Source organism: Platichthys flesus, chromosome 23 (genome assembly GCF_949316205.1).
Source record: "Platichthys flesus chromosome 23, fPlaFle2.1, whole genome shotgun sequence".
Taxonomy (NCBI): domain Eukaryota; kingdom Metazoa; phylum Chordata; class Actinopteri; order Pleuronectiformes; family Pleuronectidae; genus Platichthys; species Platichthys flesus.
Genome location: NC_084967.1, coordinates 3,501,460 through 3,524,209, shown reverse-complemented (window position 1 = coordinate 3,524,209; position 22,750 = coordinate 3,501,460). Strand labels below are relative to the sequence as shown.

The window sequence follows — 22,750 nt, the reverse complement described above, 5'->3', positions numbered from 1 at the left end:
TATAAATATATATATATATATATATATATATATATATATATATATATATATAAATAAGATTATTATATATGTAACTACTATATTATTATCTTAACCATTAAAAAACTATTTATATACCTTACTCTACATAATTTGATTAAAAAGGAATATAAATACATATATTCATTGAAAGATTTTGAAATGGTTCAAATTAGCCTCTGTCAGTGTCTGGGCCTGGGTCCTTAAATATTTGTGGAACCCAAAAAATAAATAAAGCAAACTTCCAACTTGAATCTCTCACATTTTCTAGTTTTAGAAAATATGCCAGTGCATCTTATTGTACTGAACTGTTGTTAAACTGAATAAATTTGATGTTTAACTGTTCTCATAACCCTCTTTAGAATATGGATACATATCTAAAGGTTAGAACAAAGTATAACAGAATTGTAGGCGGGCACCTATATGTGCATCTCGCAAAATAATGTGTATTTTATAAGTGTTAGACTTAATGTCGCATCTTTCAGTGCACTGTCTGAAGTCGGTGCACGTTCCCCCGGAGCTCCACTGCGCGCTCTCGTAACCATGTCGCCATTTTGATTCGAAAAATATGACTGAGTTTTTCCTGCCTTGCAAGCTAAAGTTAGCCTCGCGTTTGAATCACTCTGTGCGTGAGTACGAGCCCTACGCCGTATACCGGGAATAACAGGCATCGCTTTTTCGTGCCGGGTGGCCACTGGCGTCGGGGAACTCGTCTATTTGGCAGACTTCACAGCAACATTCGGCTAACGCTAGCTAAGTTGAGCTAGCTAACAGTAGCCAGTGTTGTCGCAGGCTGACCCCTTCTTCAAAACAAATCACTATCCGCACACAGGCTAATGTATGTTAGCTAACAGTGAGCTGGGTAGCTAGAGACTTGATAGCTGGTTGCTTGACGTGAGACTCCACGAACTCACAGGCAGGAGGACCAGCCGCGGGTTTTCAACCAAAGGTAAGTTTTGGACAAGGAGAACGCCATGAGTTTGGGCGAGCAGCTAACGTGTTACTCTGCTGGTGTAGCGACAAAGTTGAACATAAGTTGGGGAGCTATTTAAGTTTGCTAACTCAGCCCGGTACACGTTAACCATTCCTGGCTAATTAGCTTACGTGCTAATCAGAGAAAAGGAGGAACTAACGTGAACGGAGTTTGAACAGGTCGCTAGCTTTTAGAAGTTGCTGCCGAACAAGCGCAAACATAACGTTGATCGAGAATGTCATGGTCCAAAAAGGCTTAATTCACTGAACGAGCTGGTTTAGTTGTTGGATTACTTAGCACTACTTGACGAAACAGATTCGTTAAGTTACGTTAACCAGTTGTGGTTGAGTGCTGTCGACATCAACGACATCTGTTTGCTCCATTCGTGTGTTCTTTATTGTTCCGTATATCCTTAAATGGTCGTTAGTTATTGTACAGTAGTTCACGATCTAGCCATGTAAGCAGTGTGGTTCACTGCAGCCATTGGGAATTGACTGAGGCCGGCAGCCACCGAGCCTCGCTCCTGACTGACTTTAACCAGGCACACGCCGTCATTATGTTAGTTACCGGTGGATAAACCAAGAAAGGGTCATTGTGTATTCACGACAACCGTGAGGAGTGTTAATACCACGAGGACCTCAATCAACGATCATTAATTTATGTCGTTTAAAAAAAAAAATCTTTAATCTTTTGATGGTGCTGCCTTCACTGGAGTTGAAGTAAACAGAAATCGGAGCTCCTGCCGCAAGTCAGTTGATGTGCACTTCACGCCAAGGCTACTGCAGCTCAGTTTACATTTCTTTAGCCACATACCAGTGTGCCTCTCATTGTTAGACACATCCTGGGGACCCCCCCCTCTGTGCTAAAATACTCTAAACATGGGAGTGGGTGGCTTAATTGGTATAATATTGATGAAGCTGTAATTTTGAAACGCATATTACTTTACTCAAATCATAAGGAAAGTATGGCAAGTGTTTCTCAAAGTTTGAGGTCATAGCGTTTGAGGTTGGCGTGAAGGTTAATAAAATCCAATGATTATCAGTACTGGGATTTACTGAAACTCCAGGAAATCTGTGAAGGAATACAACAAATTACAAGTTAAATTAAATCACAGGCATTTCAATATCAATATTTTGTCACAAGCATCTGTGTATCAAGCTTTAGATGCAAGTCTGTTCGTCTAATTTTGCTACATGTAAGCAGCAACAGGCTGTCTAAAGCTGAAGCTTATGTTTGTCCTCTGAAGTGCACTGTTGTAGATTGGTTGATCATTTGCTAGGGCACGTATAAGAACGCGATAAACAGTCAGTTGTCACTGTTTCATCTTGATTTGCATCTAGGATGTAAAAGAGAACTCGTGTAAAGTCTAAGAGGAAATTCCTTGGACCACATTTTAATTTGCCTGATTACAGGCTTTTGTTAACTCACACCATGTAAATGTTTTTCCCTTTATGTGTGCCATTGTTCCTCTTTTCATTGTCTGTTATATGTGCCAGTAGACTGTTGTTGTTGCCTCTGGCGGGTTCTATTTTGGATGTAAAGTCAAGCATTTGCTTCCCTGCTCAGTGTCCACAGGGAGCGTTCAACGGGTTATTACTGCACTTGTGTACTCTGTAAATGTATGCCAGATGGACGCTGTTGCTGCATGTGCAAGGATCGGTCGTCCTCAGGAAAAAAGGAAAAGAAAAAGGAGGAAGCACTTTTTATGTCCTCCCTGAGCTTTACATCCACGGTCAACAGTTGATAGCATGTTGCTCAGAGCAGCTTGTTAGGTTGGACAAACCCAGCAGATCCAATAGTTATTTTAGTTTTTGGTCACTTCTGGTGTGTTAGGTTGACTAGATTAGCTGCCAAAGTCACAATGTGAGGAAACACTATTTAAACATACTTGATTGGTCACAAGAGCATCCCTTATTTGTTCTGCACCATTTAGGATGCATCCTTCATTTACCATAATCTGGTCTTTAAAAGCTTTTGTGGTTGCAGAGCTGATTACACATGAGGACATTTTTTAAAGTTCTGACTGTCAGCCTGGGAACAAGCCATCATCTCTAATGGTTGTTTCCAGACTTACACTCTGATACAGCTGGTATGTATTTCTACAGACCTTTTACAATATTAATGACATTACTCGCTTTTATTTATCAGTTAACTTCATACAAGGTGCACGTAAACACACAAAATAGGCTAAATAAATTACACATTTGGGCTCATCACCCTATGCTTTCAAAGTTGCACCAATCCTTTTAGATAAACTTTTTTAAATAATTCGCTTGTAGGTTGTTCACAGCATATCTGAGAAAATTATTGTCACTGTTCTTCTGTGAACTTAGGCTGTATCCGTTGTGTCTTCATGTCAAGCCAATCTGACTTTTGATATCAAACCATCAGCATGAATTTTGGTCGGCTCAGATGCCTCCCTGTTGGTAATGCATGATGGATAAGAATCTAAAGATCTAAAAGGTTCAAACTTTTACACATAATTGGATATCACCATCTCACATTGAGTATTTATCCAGATCTGAAATCATGTCTGAATGGTATGATAACACAGTGTTGTTGCTTCTCAAATGTTGTTAAATAAGTCCCCGCTTTTTTGTGTGCAGGTTATGGTTAGCCTCTCAGTGTCTCATCTCCTAAAGAGGCCTGCATTTTAAGAGGAGACCCATGCTGATAAATGCCAGGCCTCGCCACACTCTCTGTCGTCTGCACAAACACAAATGCCTGCCTGCCCGTGGGGGAGGTCTGATTAAAGATATCCACATTTCATCCACTGGTATGTATAAACATTCTTTATCCTTTTGTAATGTATAGATTATGACAACATTTACTTGGACAGCTGTAGTTCATCTGTTGTTATCGTTGTAAATACGATAATATTTTGATGACGTTGGGTTAGGGTCCTAGAGATATGTTCAATTCTCAGTATATGCTTTAGCTTGATTAGTGACTAAAGACCTCCACAAGTCACTATATTGAAAAACTTCCTCAACAATAAACACACATGGGTAGGGCTGCTCGATTATGGAAACAAATCGTAATCCCGATTATTTTGGACAATATCGAAATCACGATTATTCAAACGATTATTAATGTTCCGTTATTCTGAAGTCTATGCTTTATTCTTTAAATGACTGGAGCGTGCATAATAAAGTGAATCACTTCCGGTTCAGGTAAACACCGATGACGGCTGCGTGTCTTATTCCTCTGTGAAACCAGGATATCGGTGCCCGGTTATTCAAACCCTTAATGATGGCAACCCTAACACTCTCTGAACGGCTGACCGGCGTGGATAATTGCGGGTCCGGTCTGACCGGTCTGAACAGCCAGACGGGAGCGCGCTTGAGAATAGCGGTGCGCGGCGCGGTCGCTACATGGTGTGCTGCTGCTCGAACTTTTTCGACCCTTTTTGTCGATCAAACAGGGCTGCCCTCCCTTCTCTGCCACTCGCGCTGTTTTTTTCCCCGGCGCTCACAAAACACATACAACTCGCCTCCTTCACTTTACAGCTGCTTGAGAGTGAGTGCCAGTCAGCTGGGCCGCTTAATGCTTTGGGGGAAGGACTGAATTGTGCATGCACGTGTCTTTCGAAAAAAAAAGAATTAAGAATTAAAAAAAAAATTGATTAAGGAATATAATTTTATCTACCTCAATGTTCAACCTTGTTAGATAATGGATGGTGTAAGTAAAGGTTCCCATATTTTGGATATCTACTATAGTAGTGTACAACATCAAACAAGTAGCAAAAGCCTTCTTAGTAAATAGTGAAACATTCCTGTGGATACAGGCAACTGGGGCAAGAATTAGATTTGATCCCAGCATTTAAATGATTTTTTGTATGACATCTGACCAAAATAAATATATATATAGTGAGATCAAAAGATACTTCACATGTACGTTCCTTTTTTGAACTTTTAAATAGCTTTGTCATTGAATTTCAATGCACTTCATAGGGGTAATTTTATATTGTATTTCAATTAGGTGTGAACTAAATTAAAAGGACACTAGTATGAGTTTGTATTACGCTGCATTTTGACTATACCATGCTCACAGGACTAAAATGGCAGTGATGTAACTACACCAGTGAGAGGCAGCAATGCTCCGAACTGTCCCGAGTCTTTTCTAAAGAATAAGAAGATTTGCTGCAGGCTTCGTCATCATCGGCTTGCACGAGCGAATCGTTTGTTAGATGCGACACCCTGTTCTGCTTTGTTTGGAAACGACACAGGCATAAACTACGTCGCCTATCCCAGTGTGTAATGTTAGGTAGCATGCCAGTGTTACGAAACATGAGGCATTACGTGTAACACAACAATGTCCGCGTCTGTCCCGTCATGCTGGCTCTTTCTTTTACACAGTCGTCAATTTGGCTCTGTGACTACCTCCACTGACGGCTTAAAGGCAGAGGCAACAATGCCCCCCATTCTGTACTACCTTTACATGGAACGGCGAATAGCGGTGCAGAATAGCGGTGCAGCATTCCTGCCTTGGACAGTCTGTGTAATGGGGCTGGAGAAATGGCTGCAAGCTCTGGACACAGAGAAGGAGTCCGGAAAAACTGATGACATTTCCATGATACGGATGTAGTTTGGGTTTAAATTGTCAGACAGAAAGTACCAAACTAAAATTTGCATATTGTCAGATGGAAGAAAATAACCAACACACCCTAATCACCGTGCACAGTAATGTCGGTTCCAGACTGAGTCTGTGCTTCTGCATGTTGCAATGCCAGTCAGAAACCCAAATTAGTCAGTTCTTTCAACATACGTAGCACCAACATACACATTAACTAAAAACCTGGCCTCTTAGTGTCACACATTACTGCTGCATCTCTTTGAGTTCTACACATCTTATTTTGACCACAAATAATCTTTATATTAAGCAGATGTTAATACAGCAGTATATTATACTGCATTTAAGGTGTTCCTTCGACTGTCTCCACATTTGTGTTTTTTTTACCATCTCTCACTTTACTTTGCTATGATCCAGGGCTCTGTCCCCCGTCCCAGCGGCCACCATGTTTTGGAAGTTCGACCTGCACACCACCTCCCACATTGACCAGCTGCTTGACAGGGAGGACGTGACGCTGAGAGAGCTGATGGAGGAGGATGATGTCCTGCAAGAGTGCAAAGCACAAAACCGCAGATTGCTCCTCTTCCTCTGCCAGGACCACTGCATGCAGGAGCTGGTCAGCCTCATCACCACAGAGCCGCCTGCTGACCTGGAGGAAAGGAGCCGCTTTAAGTGAGTGCCTTCACATCCAGTTCAGTCAGTAATTAGTAAAAAATCTTATATGATATAAAAACCAAGCCCCTTTTTCAATGGGAATATGTGTTTTCTTTCTAAGATTTCCCAACATTGCTTGTGAGCTCCTGACATCAGATGTGTCCATTATAAATGATAAGCTGGGCGGGGAGGAGTCTCTCCTCGAGATACTATACCACTTCTTGGAGCAGGATCCGCCCCTCAACCCGCTACTCGCCAGCTTTTTCAGCAAAACCATCGGCAACCTCATTGCCAGGAAAACCGAACAGGTAGAGTCGAAAGAGATCATGACTCACACGTTCAATGTAACTAAATGAATTAACTTGTACCACATTAACCCTTGGCATACAGTACTGTGTGGAAATAAAACATGTTTTTTATTTTTCCAGGTGATTACCTTTCTAAAGAAAAAGGAAGGCTTCATTGGTCTGGTGCTGAAACATATTGATGCCTCTGCCATGATGGACCTGCTGCTTCGCCTCATCAGTTGTGTGGAGCCTGCCCCCTTGAGGCAGGAGGTCCTTCATGTAAGTGATCTAAATTTGTTTGTGTACCTCCCCTTAGTAAGAACCTCGGACGTATCTAATGTAGTTCATGTTTTTTTTCCCCATTCCAGTGGCTGAATGAGGAGAATTTGGTACAGAGACTGACAGAGCTTATCCATACTGGTAAAGATGAGGAGGTAAGTGTGAAGCATGCTGGGAGTCAACCTGTTACAATGCTGTAAATGTGTTTGTCAGGTGAAGAATATTATAACCCTTCATCTAGAGGAGCCGTCTGTTGTTGTAGATTTAATATCTCAATAATTTACCTTTCAGAGACAATCGAATGCGTCCCAAACGCTATGTGACATCATCCGCCTTAGTCGAGACCAGGCCAATCAGATGCAGGATGGCATGGAGACTGACCCACTATTGGCTGTACTAGAGTCGTAAGTTTCCAAGGCCTTATAGTTAAAGTCTCAAGATGAAAAAATGTTTTTAGTAACATAGAATTAAACAATTACCTGTTGGGAAACAATCATCTGTGGAATGAGTGTGTCCTGAAAAACCCAACATTTACATGGCAACATCAAATTTGAGGCAGAAATTTAAAATGACATCGGGCCTAATTTGTTTAGTGGCCAAACGAGTCAAACCTTTGTTTCGTCTAATGTCGGTAAAGGTTGCCACATAATTGGATAGCTCTCGTAAATAGATAAATTAGACACTTGGTTTTGTTTACTTCAACACCTCATTAGCATGTCGTCATCAACATCATCATTAAACGTCTAGTTGCCGACATTGGTAACAGCATAAACCTGTGAACTTTTCAGGCAGGAGAGTGTGGCGGGACTCCTAAAGAACTTATTTGATGGGGAGAGGAGCGAGGCCTCCATCGTTAATGGAACTCAAGTGCTACTTACCTTACTGGAGACCAGGAGGTCAGGGTGAGTCAAAGTGTTTCCCGTCAGGTTTTAACTGTCAATGTTTGGAGCTTTTGGTTTTGTCATGGTCCGTGTCCTTTCAGGCCTTCTAAACAATGAGACAATAAGACAATAAGAATTCATTAGAACCTTGTTTCATTTTCTTCTGTATTGTATCAGGAATGCAGGAAATGTTTGAAATTCTGCTTATATATATATACACTAGTGTATATATGAATAGGGCAAGAGTCTAATGTTGTTATCTACTTGTGTCTCTCAGGTTGGAAGGGCTGATGGATCTGTATTCTCAGGGTTATGAAAGGTCTTACACTGTCAACAGCAGTATTTTAAACGCCATTGAGCCCCATTTAAAGGACTTCCAGCAGCTTCTTCTGGATCCCCCCAAGGTAAAGCTGCCTAGCAGCACAAAGTGATGAAGAGAGTTCACTCAAAAATAACTAATTAAGAAATTCTAATGAAATATTCATTATATTTTTGTGAAAGTGATAGATAGTTTTTGCAGGTTGACAACTAAGCGCGTTCAGCTAGCACATTTTAACATACTTTTGAAAATGGTACTGTAGCTGAAGGTGAATTCAGAGTTTTAACGTTTTAACTGTTTTCTTATTTCATCAACAGAAAAGTGCAATATTGACGACCGTTGGCCTTCTGGAGCAGCCACTGGGGAACGCCCGCCTTCATGTGGCCCGGCTAGTGGCTGCCCTATTGCAGACCAATTCCCCCAGTATGTGCCAGGAGCTGTGCAATCTTACCACCATGGACCTACTACTGGTAGGATCAATTTTAACTTGACTCTACTGTCATTGCACACAGTGTTTGGGGACATTTTATGCCTGATTCTGTTTGTATCTGGAAAAAGTTGCATAAGATTTGCACAAGATTTGTCATGAGGGAGGGAGCAACTGATTACCTTATCCCATTCAGTGATGAAAGGGCAGTGGGTGTGGCCTTGGCCATAAAGCTTTGTGTACACCCTAAAAAATGTGACCAATGGTTACTCAAAAAAATTGTGGCAACAAAGTGACAAGTGATATAATTGAGTAGATTTTAATTACTACAACTTTGATTAAAAAGTATTGAATAATTTAACTACATTTAAACATAAAAAATGATTTATATTTACTGAATTTCCAGTGGAAATGTATTTATATTAACTGAAAATTTGCTGTAAATTGATTTATATTTACTGAAAATCTGCTGTAAAATGTTTTACATTTACTGAATATTCGGTGGAAATTGATACATTCTTACTGAATCTGCTGTAAATTTATTTATATTTACTTAAAATCTTCTGTAAGTTGATTAATATTTACTGAAAATCTGTTGGAAATTGATCAACATTTACTGAATATTCGGTGGAAATTGATTCATTTTTACTGAAAATCTGGTGTAAATGTATTTATATTAACTTAAAATCTGCTGTAAATTGATTAATATTTACTGAAAATCTGGTGTAAATGTATTTATATTTACTGAATAAACTGTGAAAATTTATTAATTTTTACTGAAAATCTGGTGTAAATTTATTTATATTTACTGAATATTTCGTGAATTTTTATTTATATTTACTGAATAAAATTTGTATAACCTTACTAAATATCGGGATATAAATGATTTGGATTCACTTAATATAAACTATATCAACTAATTTTAGCATATTGTTCAACACAATTACACTGGTATTCTTATTTATATCTACGTACATTTAATTCAAGTATTAAATTGCTTCACAATACTTTAAATCAATATATTCAATAATATTGGATGTCACTTTGTTGCCATAATTTGTCTATGTCTAATCCATTCAATACCATTACTTATGATGGCACAATTTACTTCAGTAGGATCAACAGATCACCATGCATAACAAGAACAGCAGATAAAAAACATTTATTTGTGCAACTTTGCTTAAACATGTTCATTCAACATTTTTTAAGTGCAAATGCAAAAATACAATAAAATCTAGAGAAAAACATTATGCAAAACATGTATATGTACAATAGGGATACAATTTATACCGCTAATCTGGGATAAGGTCTTGGATACTTTTTCACTGCAAAAATTGGACTCACTTAAAATTTCTCAGTAAAAAAAATTCTAATTTGTATCCCTAGTGTTCACAGTGGACAAAGTTTAAGAACAGTTGCATGGTAAAAAACATAATGCCCCTCCCCTCAAATGAGTATGGTTGGGTAAGGACAATCTCTCAACACAGAAACTGTGGGATTTAACAAAGCCTTGAAGCAAAACATAACAAGTAACGTTAAACTTGAATAGGGACCCATTCAAATGAAAGGAGATTTGTTTTGTCAATGTCTAAACTGTTGATGTTTTGCCATTGACCTAAAAAACTTCCCTCCATTTTGAAATGGTCCCTTTTTTTCAAGTTTCTCTAGGATAAGGTCTTGGATACTTTTTTCACTGCTGAAATTGGACTCACTTAAAATTTCTCAGTAAAAATTTAAAATTTGCATCCCTAGTGTGCACAGTGGACAAAGTTTAAGAACAGTTGCATGGTAAAAAAACATAATGCCCCTCCCCTCAAATGAATATGGTTGGGTAAGGACAATCCCTCAACACAGAAACTGTGGGATTTAACAAAGCCTTGAAGCAAAACATAACAAGTAACGTTAAACTTGAATAGGGACCCTTTCAAATGAAAGGAGATTTGTTTTGTCAATGTCAAAACTTTTGCTGTTTTGCCATTGACCTAACAAACTTCCCTTCATTTTGAAAGGGTCCCTCTTCTTCAAGTTTCTCTAGGATAAGGTCTTGGATACTTTTTCACTGGTAAAATTTCTCAGTAAAAAATTTCAAATTTGCATCCCTAGTGTGCACAGTGGACAAAGTTTAAGAACCGTTGCATCGTAAAAAACATAATGCCCCTCCCCTCAAATGAATATGGTTGAGTAAGGACAATCTCTCAACACAGAAACTGTAAGATTTAACAAAGCTTTGAAGCAAAACATAAAAAGAAGTTAAAAAACATTAAACTTGAAGAGGGACCCTTTCAAATGAAAGGAGAAACTGTTGATGTTTTGCCATTGACCTAACAAACTTCCCTTCATTTTTTATCTAGTAGCTTGTTCTTGAGGCTGTTCACTTTTGGGGACAGCTTTGAACAATCCAGTTCCAGGAAGAGTTTCTGGAAGGCTTCGAAACTGTACCTGAGCTCCTTAGGATAGGCAAGATTCACTGCATATGTCAGTCCAACGAGCATGGAGCAAGCCCTTGGAAAATTTGTCAGTCCAATCAGAACTGTTACGCTTTCCACCACAATTCCAACATTTTCGACACCCTCTGACGTTTTAATCTTGAAGATCTTCATCTTTTGGTCAGCAAGATCCTGCGACACACTGTCTTCATCAGCATCCTGAAAGAGCAAAAATATTGTTTCTCAGACTATACAGCCAAATGTGAATGTCCTAATTGAACATCTCCCCAAGTGCATCAAACCCTTTGGACAATAAAATCTATTGAAATGGGCTGTCAAAGCCTATTTAACCATTTATAAAAAAAAAATCTGAGATCATGTTATTGCAAAAGTATATTGCCATCCCAGATAACTTTAAAAGGATTAAACCAGCTGACCAACAAATTATACAAATTCAATGACACCAGAGATGATGATCTGAACTGTAGATATTTGTAAATTCAATTCTAAAATGAAATCAATGGATACGCATGTTTTGATATTTATCTTATTTTACATTGACTTACAAAGGTTGGTCACATGTCAACCAATCTTTATAAAGCACTGTTAGCTCATTATTGATTCTTGAAGTCGACCACAGCAACTGAATCAACCCTGCTCCTTCTGTATCTCTATAAAGGTCTCTCTCAACTGCTTTGTGAATAGTTCTTAGGAAGAAACTCCTAGCTAGGAACGTTTAGGGCTACATTATAAAGACAATAAGTTACTGATAACTTTTGAATTCTGCCAGCTGGTGAAACAGATGGATGGGGAGGATTTAGTACTTTAAAATTCCCTAATGGAAAACAAATGTACAATGCACAATGATTACCTGCATGACTTCACAAACCTTAGTAGCTTGCAAAGAATTACTGGGAGTTACTTGTGATTGTATTTTGACCTTCCCAAGACATACAAAGGGGGAGAGATGAAATAAATAGTGATCACCATCTTTATATTTGATGTGTTCTTCAACTTACATCATACTCTTTTAAGATTTGATCTGTTGATTCCCCGAGGTAAACAATCAAACAACGAATGACAACATCTCTGGATACGTTGATGCTAGGATTGCTTGGAGCCTGAAATGACAAAAATAAACACTATTCAAGTTCATGGTTTAAGAATCATAGTCAACATTTTAGAGCTTGCTTTTTTTATGGATTAAACAAACATGACATAAAATGTTATTCAGTGAGCTTTAGATATGTTGGCAGGCAAATTGTGTCACCTTTGGACAGAGCCAGACTGTTTCCCCCCCTTTTCTGGTTTAAGCTGGTGTTGTGAACCAGATAAGATACAGGAGGGACATACAGTCTAGATGTAAACACACATATGTAGCACCTTATTTGTGAATGATCACAGCAGACCGTCTTTTCCTGACCCCCACATGAATCTAAATGGACTACAAAGAATTAGAAACAACTTTTAGATCAATGCAGCTCAATAGAGCACCACACACCTCTGACCTAATTAATCAACATATAATTGAATGTACATTTTTCCAACAATGTCAACAACAACTGATTATAAACTTGAAAAATTCAGTATCTAATAAAGTTGCCGTTGATTGTATACTTCAAAAGGTATGCAGTTATTTAATATTCTTATTGTAGAGAATCCCAGACAAACATTTCCTCCTGTAGATTTAAGTAATAAGCAAATGAAACCAGCAGTTTAATCTCAAAATGCCTAAAATAGAATATCAGCAAATATTATACTAATTGAAGGATACCTTGAGTAGAATAGCCTGCAACCTCAACCCCATGGTTCCTCCCTTGGACTGGAAGAGGTTCAGAAGCTTGGGAGTATATTCATCCAGCTTGGACATGAACTTTGATTCCAGGTGCACCCTTGTGATTCTTTGAAACTCGTCCTCAATCTAGAAGACAAATTATGAAACCAGCTTTAAAGCCTAAAATATTACAAGTGTACATATTATTCTTCAAGATTTTTAAAAGCAAGAAGCCACCTAACACAAAACATACATTTTGTATGTAAGAGCTAAATATGCAAAACCAACAGACCTTGGGGCTAGCTTGCTTTCCTCAGCACGGCGCTGAAACTTGGCATGCATCTGGGGGAGTAACGTGTATTCAACGGGACAGGCTCCCTCTCTCTCGCACGCCCACTCACACAGCAGAAACCTCCGGTGAAGGGAGCTACGTGGCTAATGAAATGTGTGCGTTAGCTTAGCTTCCCGGCCAACTATTTCTCAAACTCCGCAGAAACTAAATAAAATTCACCAAGCCCGCCTGTACTGTTTCATTAACCACCCACACTGACGTCGGGTATTGTTGAACCCTTAGTTCGCCGACTTAGATGCGAAAATAGTCCTTGGTTTTTCACACTGGCCTGCTCTACCGAGTCGAGCTAATGCTACTTAGCATCAGCTAGCTTCTCACTCATTCATTTAAATGCCAATATATAATGACAAGAATACCACTGGGATCAAATATAACTAGCAGAAAACACAAGGCAAGCCAGCAACAGTATTTACACATTAAGCAGCAGCAGGTAACAGCAGATAACTTATCATGTTACACTATTTTAATTTTAAACTTAAATTATGAGTCTGAAGTATATAAGTTAGCATGCTGGCTAAACCTCCATATAGAGTGATACATCACTTACCTCAGATGCAGATGAAAGAGGCTGAGCTGAGTTGAAGCCAAGTGGTCAAAATGCCAGCAGCCAATCAGAGTTCTCCTGTCGAAGGTGTCGAATCAGATCCATCAGACCAGGTGCTCCAACACACACTGAATCATGTGCTCACCTCTCTCTCTCTCTCTCTCTCTCATGCTCCTCTGATGTTTTTAATCACTCAAACTTAGAACTGATCTCAAACAAAGAAAGTAAACATCAGTCCTGTTCTTTTCCTAATAAATTGTGATAAGTGATGGTGTATATTGTACAAGTATGAAGTAAGCGCAGGTGAGAGGGGGAGTGAGGAGGGAACACACTCCGACAGAGACTCTGACGCAGACAGAAGTGGCATCGATGCAGAGTCGTCCACGAAATTCACACAATGACAAGTATGCCTGCATAGGTCACGTGTCCCCAGCCTCATGACTCTTGAAATGTGTACATAACTTTTCATAAGAAATCTTACGAACCGTTTCATTAGACCATGTTGCACCTCTACATGTTTGATAACTCAATACCGCAAAACAATTTTTAACTGCTGCAGCAACTTGGTTACACATCACAAATAATTGAAAAGAAAACGGCAGTCCCTGTAATATGCGGCAGATCACAACTGATGTGGCTCAAAATGCCTTTGGCGGAAGTGTAACATTATTAAAACCTAAGGCCTTACAATGAGTAAAATTGATCAAATATCTGGAACTTTTGACTTTCCTAAAAATTACAATTAAATTCTACTAAGCAATTCAGAGCTGATTTTACTCTGTCACAAATGAGTAAAATTCAATTAATAAAAAAATCTTATTTGTTGAATTCAGCTCACTTTGATTCAAAACTGCACAAAGTCATTTTTATTATATAAAGGTTACTATTATTTATTTATTAAATATTAATTAACCCCAGTCCCACTTTTTAGAGTGTACCGACAGGATTCAAACGTTTTCTGTTACAACAGTTTTTTTTTTATGGCTGGTGTCATCAGTGGTTCTGCTTTTCATGCAGTCGTCAGCAGCATGTCACTGACCTTTATTTTCTCTTTCCCGGAATAGGATCTGTTCTTCAAATACTCCTGGAATAATTTTTTGCACTTCCAAGTGGAGCTGTGCGTGGCAGCGATCTTGAACCACCCTTCCTCAGAGGAGCAGCATGTCCCAGGTCTCCAGAACCACGATGGGAACCCTGCCGTGTCTAGCCTTGAAGAGCAGGGGGAGGCCGTGGAGACAGGCAGGACCGTTGACCCACAGACCTCCATCCACAATGCCCTTGTGGCCCATGTAGGTGGATTAAGGAGCTTTGAACCCTGACAGTGGCACATTACACCCTAAAAGCCTGTGAATCTATCCATCAGTCATAAAGAAACTTTACAAGTAAACTTTACAAACCAAGTCCAAGCCAACTGTGATGTAGATACATGTCGAGCAGTACGACTCCTACGTTTGTTAGTGTTTTTCTTGCTAGATTTACTTTCTCAATTACTTCCCCACTCACCTTCACTCTGTGTTTCTCCTGAACCCTCAGCTCTTCCAGAAGTGTCGATTGGTACAGAGGATCCTTGACGCCTGGGAGGAGAACGATAGAATACAGTAAGACTCTCTACATGCTTGGCCAGCAATGTGCTCTAGCACATTGATATTAAAATAGCAAATTTCCCACCACTATATTATTTATGTGGGGCGGATTTTGATGCTCTAAGATATTTTTTGTTACATGCTGATTTAAAAGCAAAACATAAATAATATAATATTAAAATAATCCATATTGTCTTCCTGTGTTCTGTAACAATAACGCAGTGTGTGTTAAATTGTGTGTTTGCCGTATAGGAACTGTTGAAAATAACCATGCATGTATCTGTGCCTCTCAGGGCTGAGGGAGGCACCAGGAGAGGCAACATGGGTCATCTGACCAGAATTGCCAACATGGTGGTCCAGAACCTGGAGAAAGGATCCGTACAGGTCCAGATCACTGACCTCATAAAAGGTAATCTTATATTAAAGTAGGCCCGATGCCAGATGAGTTGGCTGTTTAAGTGAAAATTCAGTAACATTTAATATCCCTCCTGTGGTTTACTCTCGCAGAGCTGCCAGAGGACTGCAGAGGTCGCTGGGAGAGCTTTGTGGACGAGACCCTGAGAGAGACAAACAGGAGAAACACGGTAGAGCTGGTGAGATGTCATTAAGATGTCTTTTTTTCTCTCTAAAAAAATACATTTCTTGAACCTCATCATAGCATTATCACTGTGTTCAGAACAGAGTCAGAGCAGCTGTTACTCAAAATTGTTGACATTCCTTGACAAAACTTTCAACTAATAAATATTAAAGTGCATACATTAAGTCAGAATGGTTTCCAGTGAATTAACTGTAGTGGCCCTAATTTTTGCTAATAGATTTGAAGTTTTTTTTGTAAACGTATACAATAACATTTAAGTTCAAGGTATATTTTTTAAAGTATACTTTTTTTTTATACTGCAGTGTTGACACCCACGTTTATTTGCTAGCAGTCTGCTTCTCCCTTATCTTCAATACTGTCTAGCAGCATTTCTTACCAGTGAATTGCACCTACTCTGTAACCGGCCTGTGCCTACATGTGTGCATGGTGCAAACACAGTAGGACTACTAGCGGTCAAGACTATTCAAGAATATTTTTATAATCGATTAAATCGATTAGTTGTTGCAGCCCTAATTTTATGCTCAAAGCATTTTTAAACAGTTGTGTGTCTGGTGTGATTTACAAATGTCATGTAAGGACACTAAAACCAATCCTCCTCACTTGTCTTACAGGTAAGCACCCACAACATGCACTCATCCAGTGAGGACGATGACATGGAGAGCCCCTTCCCCAACGACCTGTCTCTCCAGCAGGTAGGATGCACTCGCTGCCAAGGAAACAGAAAGACACTCTCTTATCTAAAGAAAACATGTCCCATATCCCTCTCCAGTAACCTCTTTTGTCCACAATTGGTATTATCCTAACACGTGTCCTCAATAACCTTCCCAGGCCTTCTCCGACTATCAGATCCAACAGATGACTGCCAACTTTGTGGATCAGTTTGGGTTCAATGATGAGGAGTTCAATGAGCATGATGAAAATATCAAGTAAGTCTTAAAGTCTTACACGAGTTGTTGCCCGGGAAAGAGAAAGTCTGCTCGGCATCAAACACTATTTAGGTTATGTCTGCTGTGTTATTGTAATATTTGACTCAATGTGTTTTACTCTTTATCGCTGGATCTTGTTGAATATGTTGAACATTCATTTGTTCTCTTTCCTCAGTGCCACATTTGACAGAATCGCTGAGATTAACTTCAATCTAGATGCTGATGATAACAGTGTAAGTGCATTTGTGTCTTTGACTCTTACTGAAGAATTGTTTGATTATTGGTACTTATAATATAACTACTGCAAATGCTGCCACCACGGCTGTAGTCTTCCTTTGTAAACAGCAATGTTGTTAAAAACAGAAATATTAGTTTTTCTGTCTCATAATTACGGTGGAGAAACATCACACACAAGCTCATTAAAGGAAAACATGAATGCGAAAATGACAACACAACTACAAAAGCCACATAACAGAAACACAGCCACAATGGAACTGAGCAACCATTGATGGCAATGAAACAAACAGAGCCGTCATTTGTGAAAACCCAGACATAACAGGGGTTCAGATTACCCACTTTAACTCCGCTTGTCCGGTGTCAGTTGTAGCTCACTTCTGTTGTGTTTGTGTGTCTGTTGCGTGTCTTTCGTAGTTGTATTTTCACTTTTACATTAGTGTTGTGGCTTTTGTGTTTCGGTTAATCTGCTTTAGTGTGCTTTTTTACTTAGTTAGATAATGATCAATGCTTTCAATATGCAATTGGATGAGTCGGGGGGGTTGTTTTTTCCTCTTTATTTTACTGAACATACTTGTAAAAACCTTCCTACGGTTTATTTGTACACAGGCCAATGCGGCTGCCTTTGAAGCCTGCTGTAAAGAAAGGATACGCCAGTTTGACGATGCCGAAGAGGAAGAGGACATTTGGGAGGAGAAGGAGATCAACTATGCAACACAAGCTAAATCCAGAACAAGGTAAACCTGGTGATATAATTCTAGCTTTTAGTTCTGTCAGTGTGTTTCTTTACATGGCAAATTTCCGTTAACCTTCTAATCGTTCCCTTGTCTTTTCTCCTGCTCTTCCAGGTTTGGTGTCTCTCAAACGTCAGAGGGAAGCTCCCGGAGCAGCATGGAGAATGGAGGCAGGGAGCAGGACCGCGGATCTGAATCTGATGAGGACGAAGACTCCGAGCAAAACACATCAGATTCAGGTAGATTAGAGGACAGCAGACATTCACAGAACACAAGCTTGTGTTATGTTAGCTTGGAAACAACCCATCAGGATAGGCTGTCGTCTTATTTTGTGTCCACGGTTTGTCGTGTTTCCAGGTCCCGGCTGGACAGCGAATTTCAGGGAGTCTGGAGGAACGACAGCCTCTCAGACCCCACAGTCGTGGGACAGCTCAACTCGGACCGGAGCAGAGACACATGAAACAGGGTGGGCCAACTTCACTGAGTTCCAGCCTTTCTCTGGGTGAGAAGAAAACCCGTAGATCCACATGCGCAAGTCTGAACTCAAATATTATATTCAAAAGGTCTATTAGGTCACATTTTTAAACAATATATGTACGAGAGTTTTGGATACAAAACAAAGTCTTCTAAACATACTGGCTGAAGAAGAATTAAGACTCATGTACACTTAGTTGTGTGGTTGAATTAGTTTTAAGTGTAAACAATTGTTATTTTGCCAATTAACAATCAGTATCACAAAATGAAAAGTGAAAACATTTCTTTAGAAATTTATCAAAAAGGTTTTTACAAATGTGTTCAGACCCTTTGCTTTGAAAATAACTGTTCAGGTTCAGTCCACAAACTGAACTGATTGAACATAGTTCAGAGAGGCAAACACCTTTTGGCGAAACCGATTTACTGTTCAGGAACAGTGATCTACCTTTGAGCTTCCTCTCCATCCAAACTGATTGACCTGGCAGGAATGCGCTGGTCAAGATGTGAACTCCCTCTAATGTTGTGTTCAGATCAAACCTAAACCATATGGTTGCTGTGTACTCTTTGAAGTAACTGTGCAACTAACTAACTTTTGAAGACGGCTAATGCTAGTGCTCACTTGGATGAGGAAGACCAACTGACTGGAACTAAGTAAAAGATTTCATACTTTCAGAACTTTGCTTCTAGTCCTCCTCTTCTCTTGGCCCTGTCCTTTTTATTGTTTATTATTTACTTGTTGCTCCTGACAAAGCATCAAATGAATACTGAACAATTTGCGGTGGAACACTTTTTTTCCAGCCTAGTAACATAATTTGTTGTTCCCCCTTGGTTTCTTGCAGCAAAGAGACCAATCCCAGGTGCAGCTCTCCTGTGGACTCGGATGCAGATAAACAAGCTAAACCAAACCCTGAGAAGAGCGGTGAGTGTGTCTGCGTTCTCAGAGCTTAGCTGATCCACTCCATCCCACCAGTCTACTTCTCTGTTACAGTCGGTTGAAGATTAAACAGAACCAAACAAACTAACATTTGCTGCCCGGTTTGCTGTTTGTGTGTCAGCGGAGGTCAGTGCCACTCCTACTGCTTGTGCGGAGAAGGGAGAAGGAAGGAAGGCTCCTCTCGTGGCCTCAGACAGCAGCTCCTCCGGGGGATCTGACAGCGAGGAGGACGACAAAAATGCTGCTGCTGCAACCACCACTTCGGAAAAGGCAGACGCCCCTGGAAACCAGACAGCTGACCTCAAAAGGTTTGTATCTTTATAGCTGAGAACCTCAGGGTCAGGTGCTGAGTGCCTAAAGCTTCCTGTGTTGAGTTCACTCTGGTGCGTGTGTGTGTGTGTTGTACCACGCTGAGGTAATTATGGACTGACTGGGATTTAAAATTACTGGATACATTCAGTTGGGACTTTCTAAGTAAAGTACAGCCTGAGAGCTTCTCTGCAGAAACTTCCAGCTCAGACTCACATTCACAGTTCTTAGAAGGTTAAATAGTAAAACAACTGTGACTTGAAAAAGATGTAGTTAATTACTGGGTCACAGTATTTACTGGGAGTGTGGAAAGTCCAAGTTTATTTACCAATGCTGAGAATTTTTTTTTCTTTCTGAAAGTGTGCTGGTGTGAAATAAATAGTAACTCTGTGTGTGTGTGTGTGTGTGTGTGTGTGTGTGTGTGTGTGTGTGTGTGTGTGTGTGTGTGTGTGTGTGTGTGTGTGTGTGTGTGTGTGTGTGTGTGTGTGTGTGTGTGTGTGTGTGTGTGTGTGTGTGTGTGTGTGTGTGTGTGTGTGTGTGTGTGTGTGTGTGTGTGTGTGTGTGTGTGTGTGTGTGTTGCAGTGAGGAAAGTCCGGTGTCTCTGGAGAAACTCTCTCTGTCAGATCCTCCTAAACCATCAGAGCAGCAGCAGCCTGCTGACGAGTCACCTGCAATCACACAGACTGACAGGAAGTAAGTACAACGAATAACTGCTGCTGCTCGTCATTCGTTTAATAACAGTTTTGAAAATTGTGTAAAAGCATCTCTGTGGCTGTAATGCTAAGTGATATTATTTACTTTTTTTTCATTAATACTTAACGTTAGATTTTCAGCTTTTGGAGCATTGGTCACATTGATGACATCACATTGAGCTTAGGAAAATTGTGAGGGCTGCGTCTTTTTTTGGAGACAGAGAACTTATTTGCAGACATCCATAGTTTATTATGTCTCTGTGTATTGTAGTACTTTCCCAATGATGCAGAACTGAGCAGATGTATTCGAAGTAATTCTTGGAATCTGATATTCCTTCTACTTTAGAGGTCTTATATTTTATACATTATGGTCCTAAAGGGTCTTATTTGTAAGTTGACACCTGCAGAAACCTGTAGTAAGATAAATATCCATCAATCAAATTATATTTGCATAGCCCGTATTCACAAATCCCAATGAGCCTCATAGGGCTTCACAAGGTGCGACATCCTCTGTCCTTAACCCTGAACAAGAGGAATGAAACTCTATGCTCTGAAACATGTATCATAACATTTCTCTAAAGACTCATCTGAGGTGAAAGTTTCCCCTATAAGTGAACTCACATACACTAGACTTTCATCCTGTTAAGAGTCTTGACTGTTTCCTCTGTCATCCAACAGAGAGGAGACGCCACCTCCTCAGGAAGTGTCGGTCAACGGACCCGTCTGATCACCACCCGACGCAGAACCCCCCCCCCCCTCCCAGTGACGGTGCAGCGGACTGTCGGCCTCCTCCAGAGTGACTCCCCTAAATAACCTCACTGCAACTACGGTGTTTTTTTTACTGAATCACTCTGCCACGTTATTGGACCTGGACACTGCCAATCAACACCAATAATGAGGCGGCGGAACATGTAAAAAAAAAAAAAAAATCTATATGTATGAAAAATAAGAAACTAAAACAACCCCCAACAGAGTGTAGAGGAATCATCTTCAAAGCCTTTTTTTCTGATGTTGCACATGATTGCGTGCGGTTTAAAATGTAGCAGTGATCTTTGAAAACGACAGAATCCGAGGGGTAACATCGTCACCCTTATTTTTTTATGTCCTGAAAGATTTCTCTCTCTCTCTCTCTCTCTCTCCTACCTGTTGGACGCCCGTCGTTAGGGATTTTACATGGTCACCCGGAACGGAATAGCACAGGCTAACTTTTAAACGATGCCTCAACAATAAATACCTGTTTTTCAAATCTTTTTTTTTTCTCCTTCGAGCTTAAGAAAGAGCACTTATGCAGCCGTTTACTGTAAGTGATAGCACAATGTAAGTGTTCTCCCCTCATCTCTGCTGGCTGTTTTACCTGCCGCCCCCCCCATCACCACATCAAGCTTCTTTTTTTTTCCTTCTCCCTTTGGTTGCGGATGATGGACCATGTCTCGTTGTCGTACATCACCAGGTGTCTGAATGTGTTGAAGTGCTTCAGGAGGGTCCGTCGAGGAGGAGGGGCGGGTCAATGAACAGAGTTCTAATAGTATTACTGTCTTTTGCTCATGTGCAATAATGTCAATTAGCCATTTTTATTTAAAAATGAAATCAGTTATTTTTTATTTTTAAGAATCGATTTAGCATTGAAGACCCATTTGGTTTAGTTTTGAGCAAACATTTTGGATTTAATCTGATTTTTTTTTTAAATTACTTTTTCTGTAGCTCTTTTCTTTGTAGTTGCATGTTTAACTGGTTCTCTGTTGACCTAGCTAGTGAGCTAAGACCTTCTGATTGTATTGACCTTTAAGTTCTTATTTCTATCCCCCTTAAATCAACCAAACATTATCTACCTATATACAAATATTATCTACATTTAAAAGTAATTTTACAAGCAATCTTGAGATTACTATTGTCTGTTCCTTTTTTTTTTTTGTCTCTCCACCGAGCACTTACTCACAGAGCGGGAGCGGCATCTGATCAGAGCGATGCTGTATGGGTTTCTTTTCTTTTCTAAAGTTAATTTTAATTTCTCTCTGAGCAGCAGGATTGGAAAGAGGGCCGGCCTGCTGGGCTCTGTGGAGCCCCAGGCCTCTTTGGTGTACTTACTTCAACCAGGTTCTCCGGTCATTGTTAAGAAAACCAATTGAAATTAAAAGTGTCTGGTTGACCACATTAATACCAAAGGTTTGGCTGTTACCCGTCTGGTTGTTGTCTTTCCACCTTTGCAAACATGTAGCCGCCCGTTGAAGACGCGTTAAACTGTGGGGTTGTTCCTTCTTCTGGTTGATCAGGTCAGCGGACACCGTGCAGCAAGGAGACTGACCACTGGTGTCGTCTGTTCCCTCCAACGACAGGAGACGTCCGTCAAACCCAGTGTGTACACTTAGCATATGAGAGGTCAGAGGTCATCTAGAGCAGTGATTCTCAAATGGGGGTACTTGAAGGTACTCCAGGGGGTACTTGAGATTTTTTTTCAATATATTTAAAATTAGCATCCATTCAAAAATCCTTGAAAAATTGTTATTTAACAAATATTCAATAAAATATAAGTGTAAGTTCATGAACTAAATTTTATATTCAGTAGGCTTTTCAATTTAATTATCCTAAAAAAACAGAGTCTCCCCCATACCGATGGTTTGACCCAACCTGGCACACGCCACCTGTCATCACCTGCCTTGAAAACTTCAACAATGGACTCGAGTTGAAGTGCAGCAGCAATGCTGCTGAAACACGGAGGGACAAGTACCAAAGAAGGCGAAACCAGAGCAGAGAGCCTTCCCT

At 40.0% G+C, this 22,750-nt stretch overlaps 1 protein-coding gene across 3 annotated transcripts; it reads left to right on the top strand.

The window, feature by feature from the left end:
- Positions 1-556: 556 nt before the first annotated feature.
- Positions 557-22,152, top strand: ppp6r2a (protein phosphatase 6, regulatory subunit 2a). Of its 3 annotated transcripts, none has more exons than XM_062382764.1 (24): positions 557-967; positions 3,598-3,767; positions 5,981-6,235; positions 6,339-6,525; positions 6,646-6,783; positions 6,873-6,938; positions 7,075-7,187; positions 7,572-7,685; positions 7,942-8,068; positions 8,301-8,453; positions 14,571-14,795; positions 15,040-15,104; positions 15,383-15,498; positions 15,597-15,682; positions 16,299-16,379; positions 16,516-16,613; positions 16,789-16,846; positions 17,457-17,584; positions 17,696-17,820; positions 17,939-18,047; positions 18,895-18,974; positions 19,111-19,297; positions 19,881-19,991; positions 20,669-22,152. In XM_062382764.1, the coding sequence occupies exons 3-24, from the start codon at positions 6,009-6,011 to the stop codon at positions 20,715-20,717; spliced, it is 2,643 nt and encodes an 880-aa protein (XP_062238748.1). In that variant the 5' UTR covers positions 557-967; positions 3,598-3,767; positions 5,981-6,008; the 3' UTR covers positions 20,718-22,152. The 3 variants fall into 3 exon arrangements, with proteins under 3 accessions (XP_062238748.1, XP_062238747.1, XP_062238746.1); XM_062382763.1 differs by having other exon boundaries at positions 558-967; positions 15,597-15,673; positions 17,939-18,083; XM_062382762.1 differs by having other exon boundaries at positions 558-967; positions 17,939-18,083.
- The last annotated feature ends 598 nt before the right edge of the window (positions 22,153-22,750 follow it).

Bases quoted from the DNA above. Each gene is read 5' to 3' on its own strand.
- ppp6r2a (XM_062382762.1), top strand. From the start codon at position 6,009: ATGTTTTGGAAGTTCGACCTGCACACCACCTCCCACATTGACCAGCTG. The intron at 17,585-17,695 runs GTAAACCTGGTG...CTGCTCTTCCAG, and splicing joins CAAGCTAAATCCAGAACAAG to GTTTGGTGTCTCTCAAACGT. The intron at 18,975-19,110 runs GTGAGTGTGTCT...TTTGTGTGTCAG, and splicing joins ACCAAACCCTGAGAAGAGCG to CGGAGGTCAGTGCCACTCCT.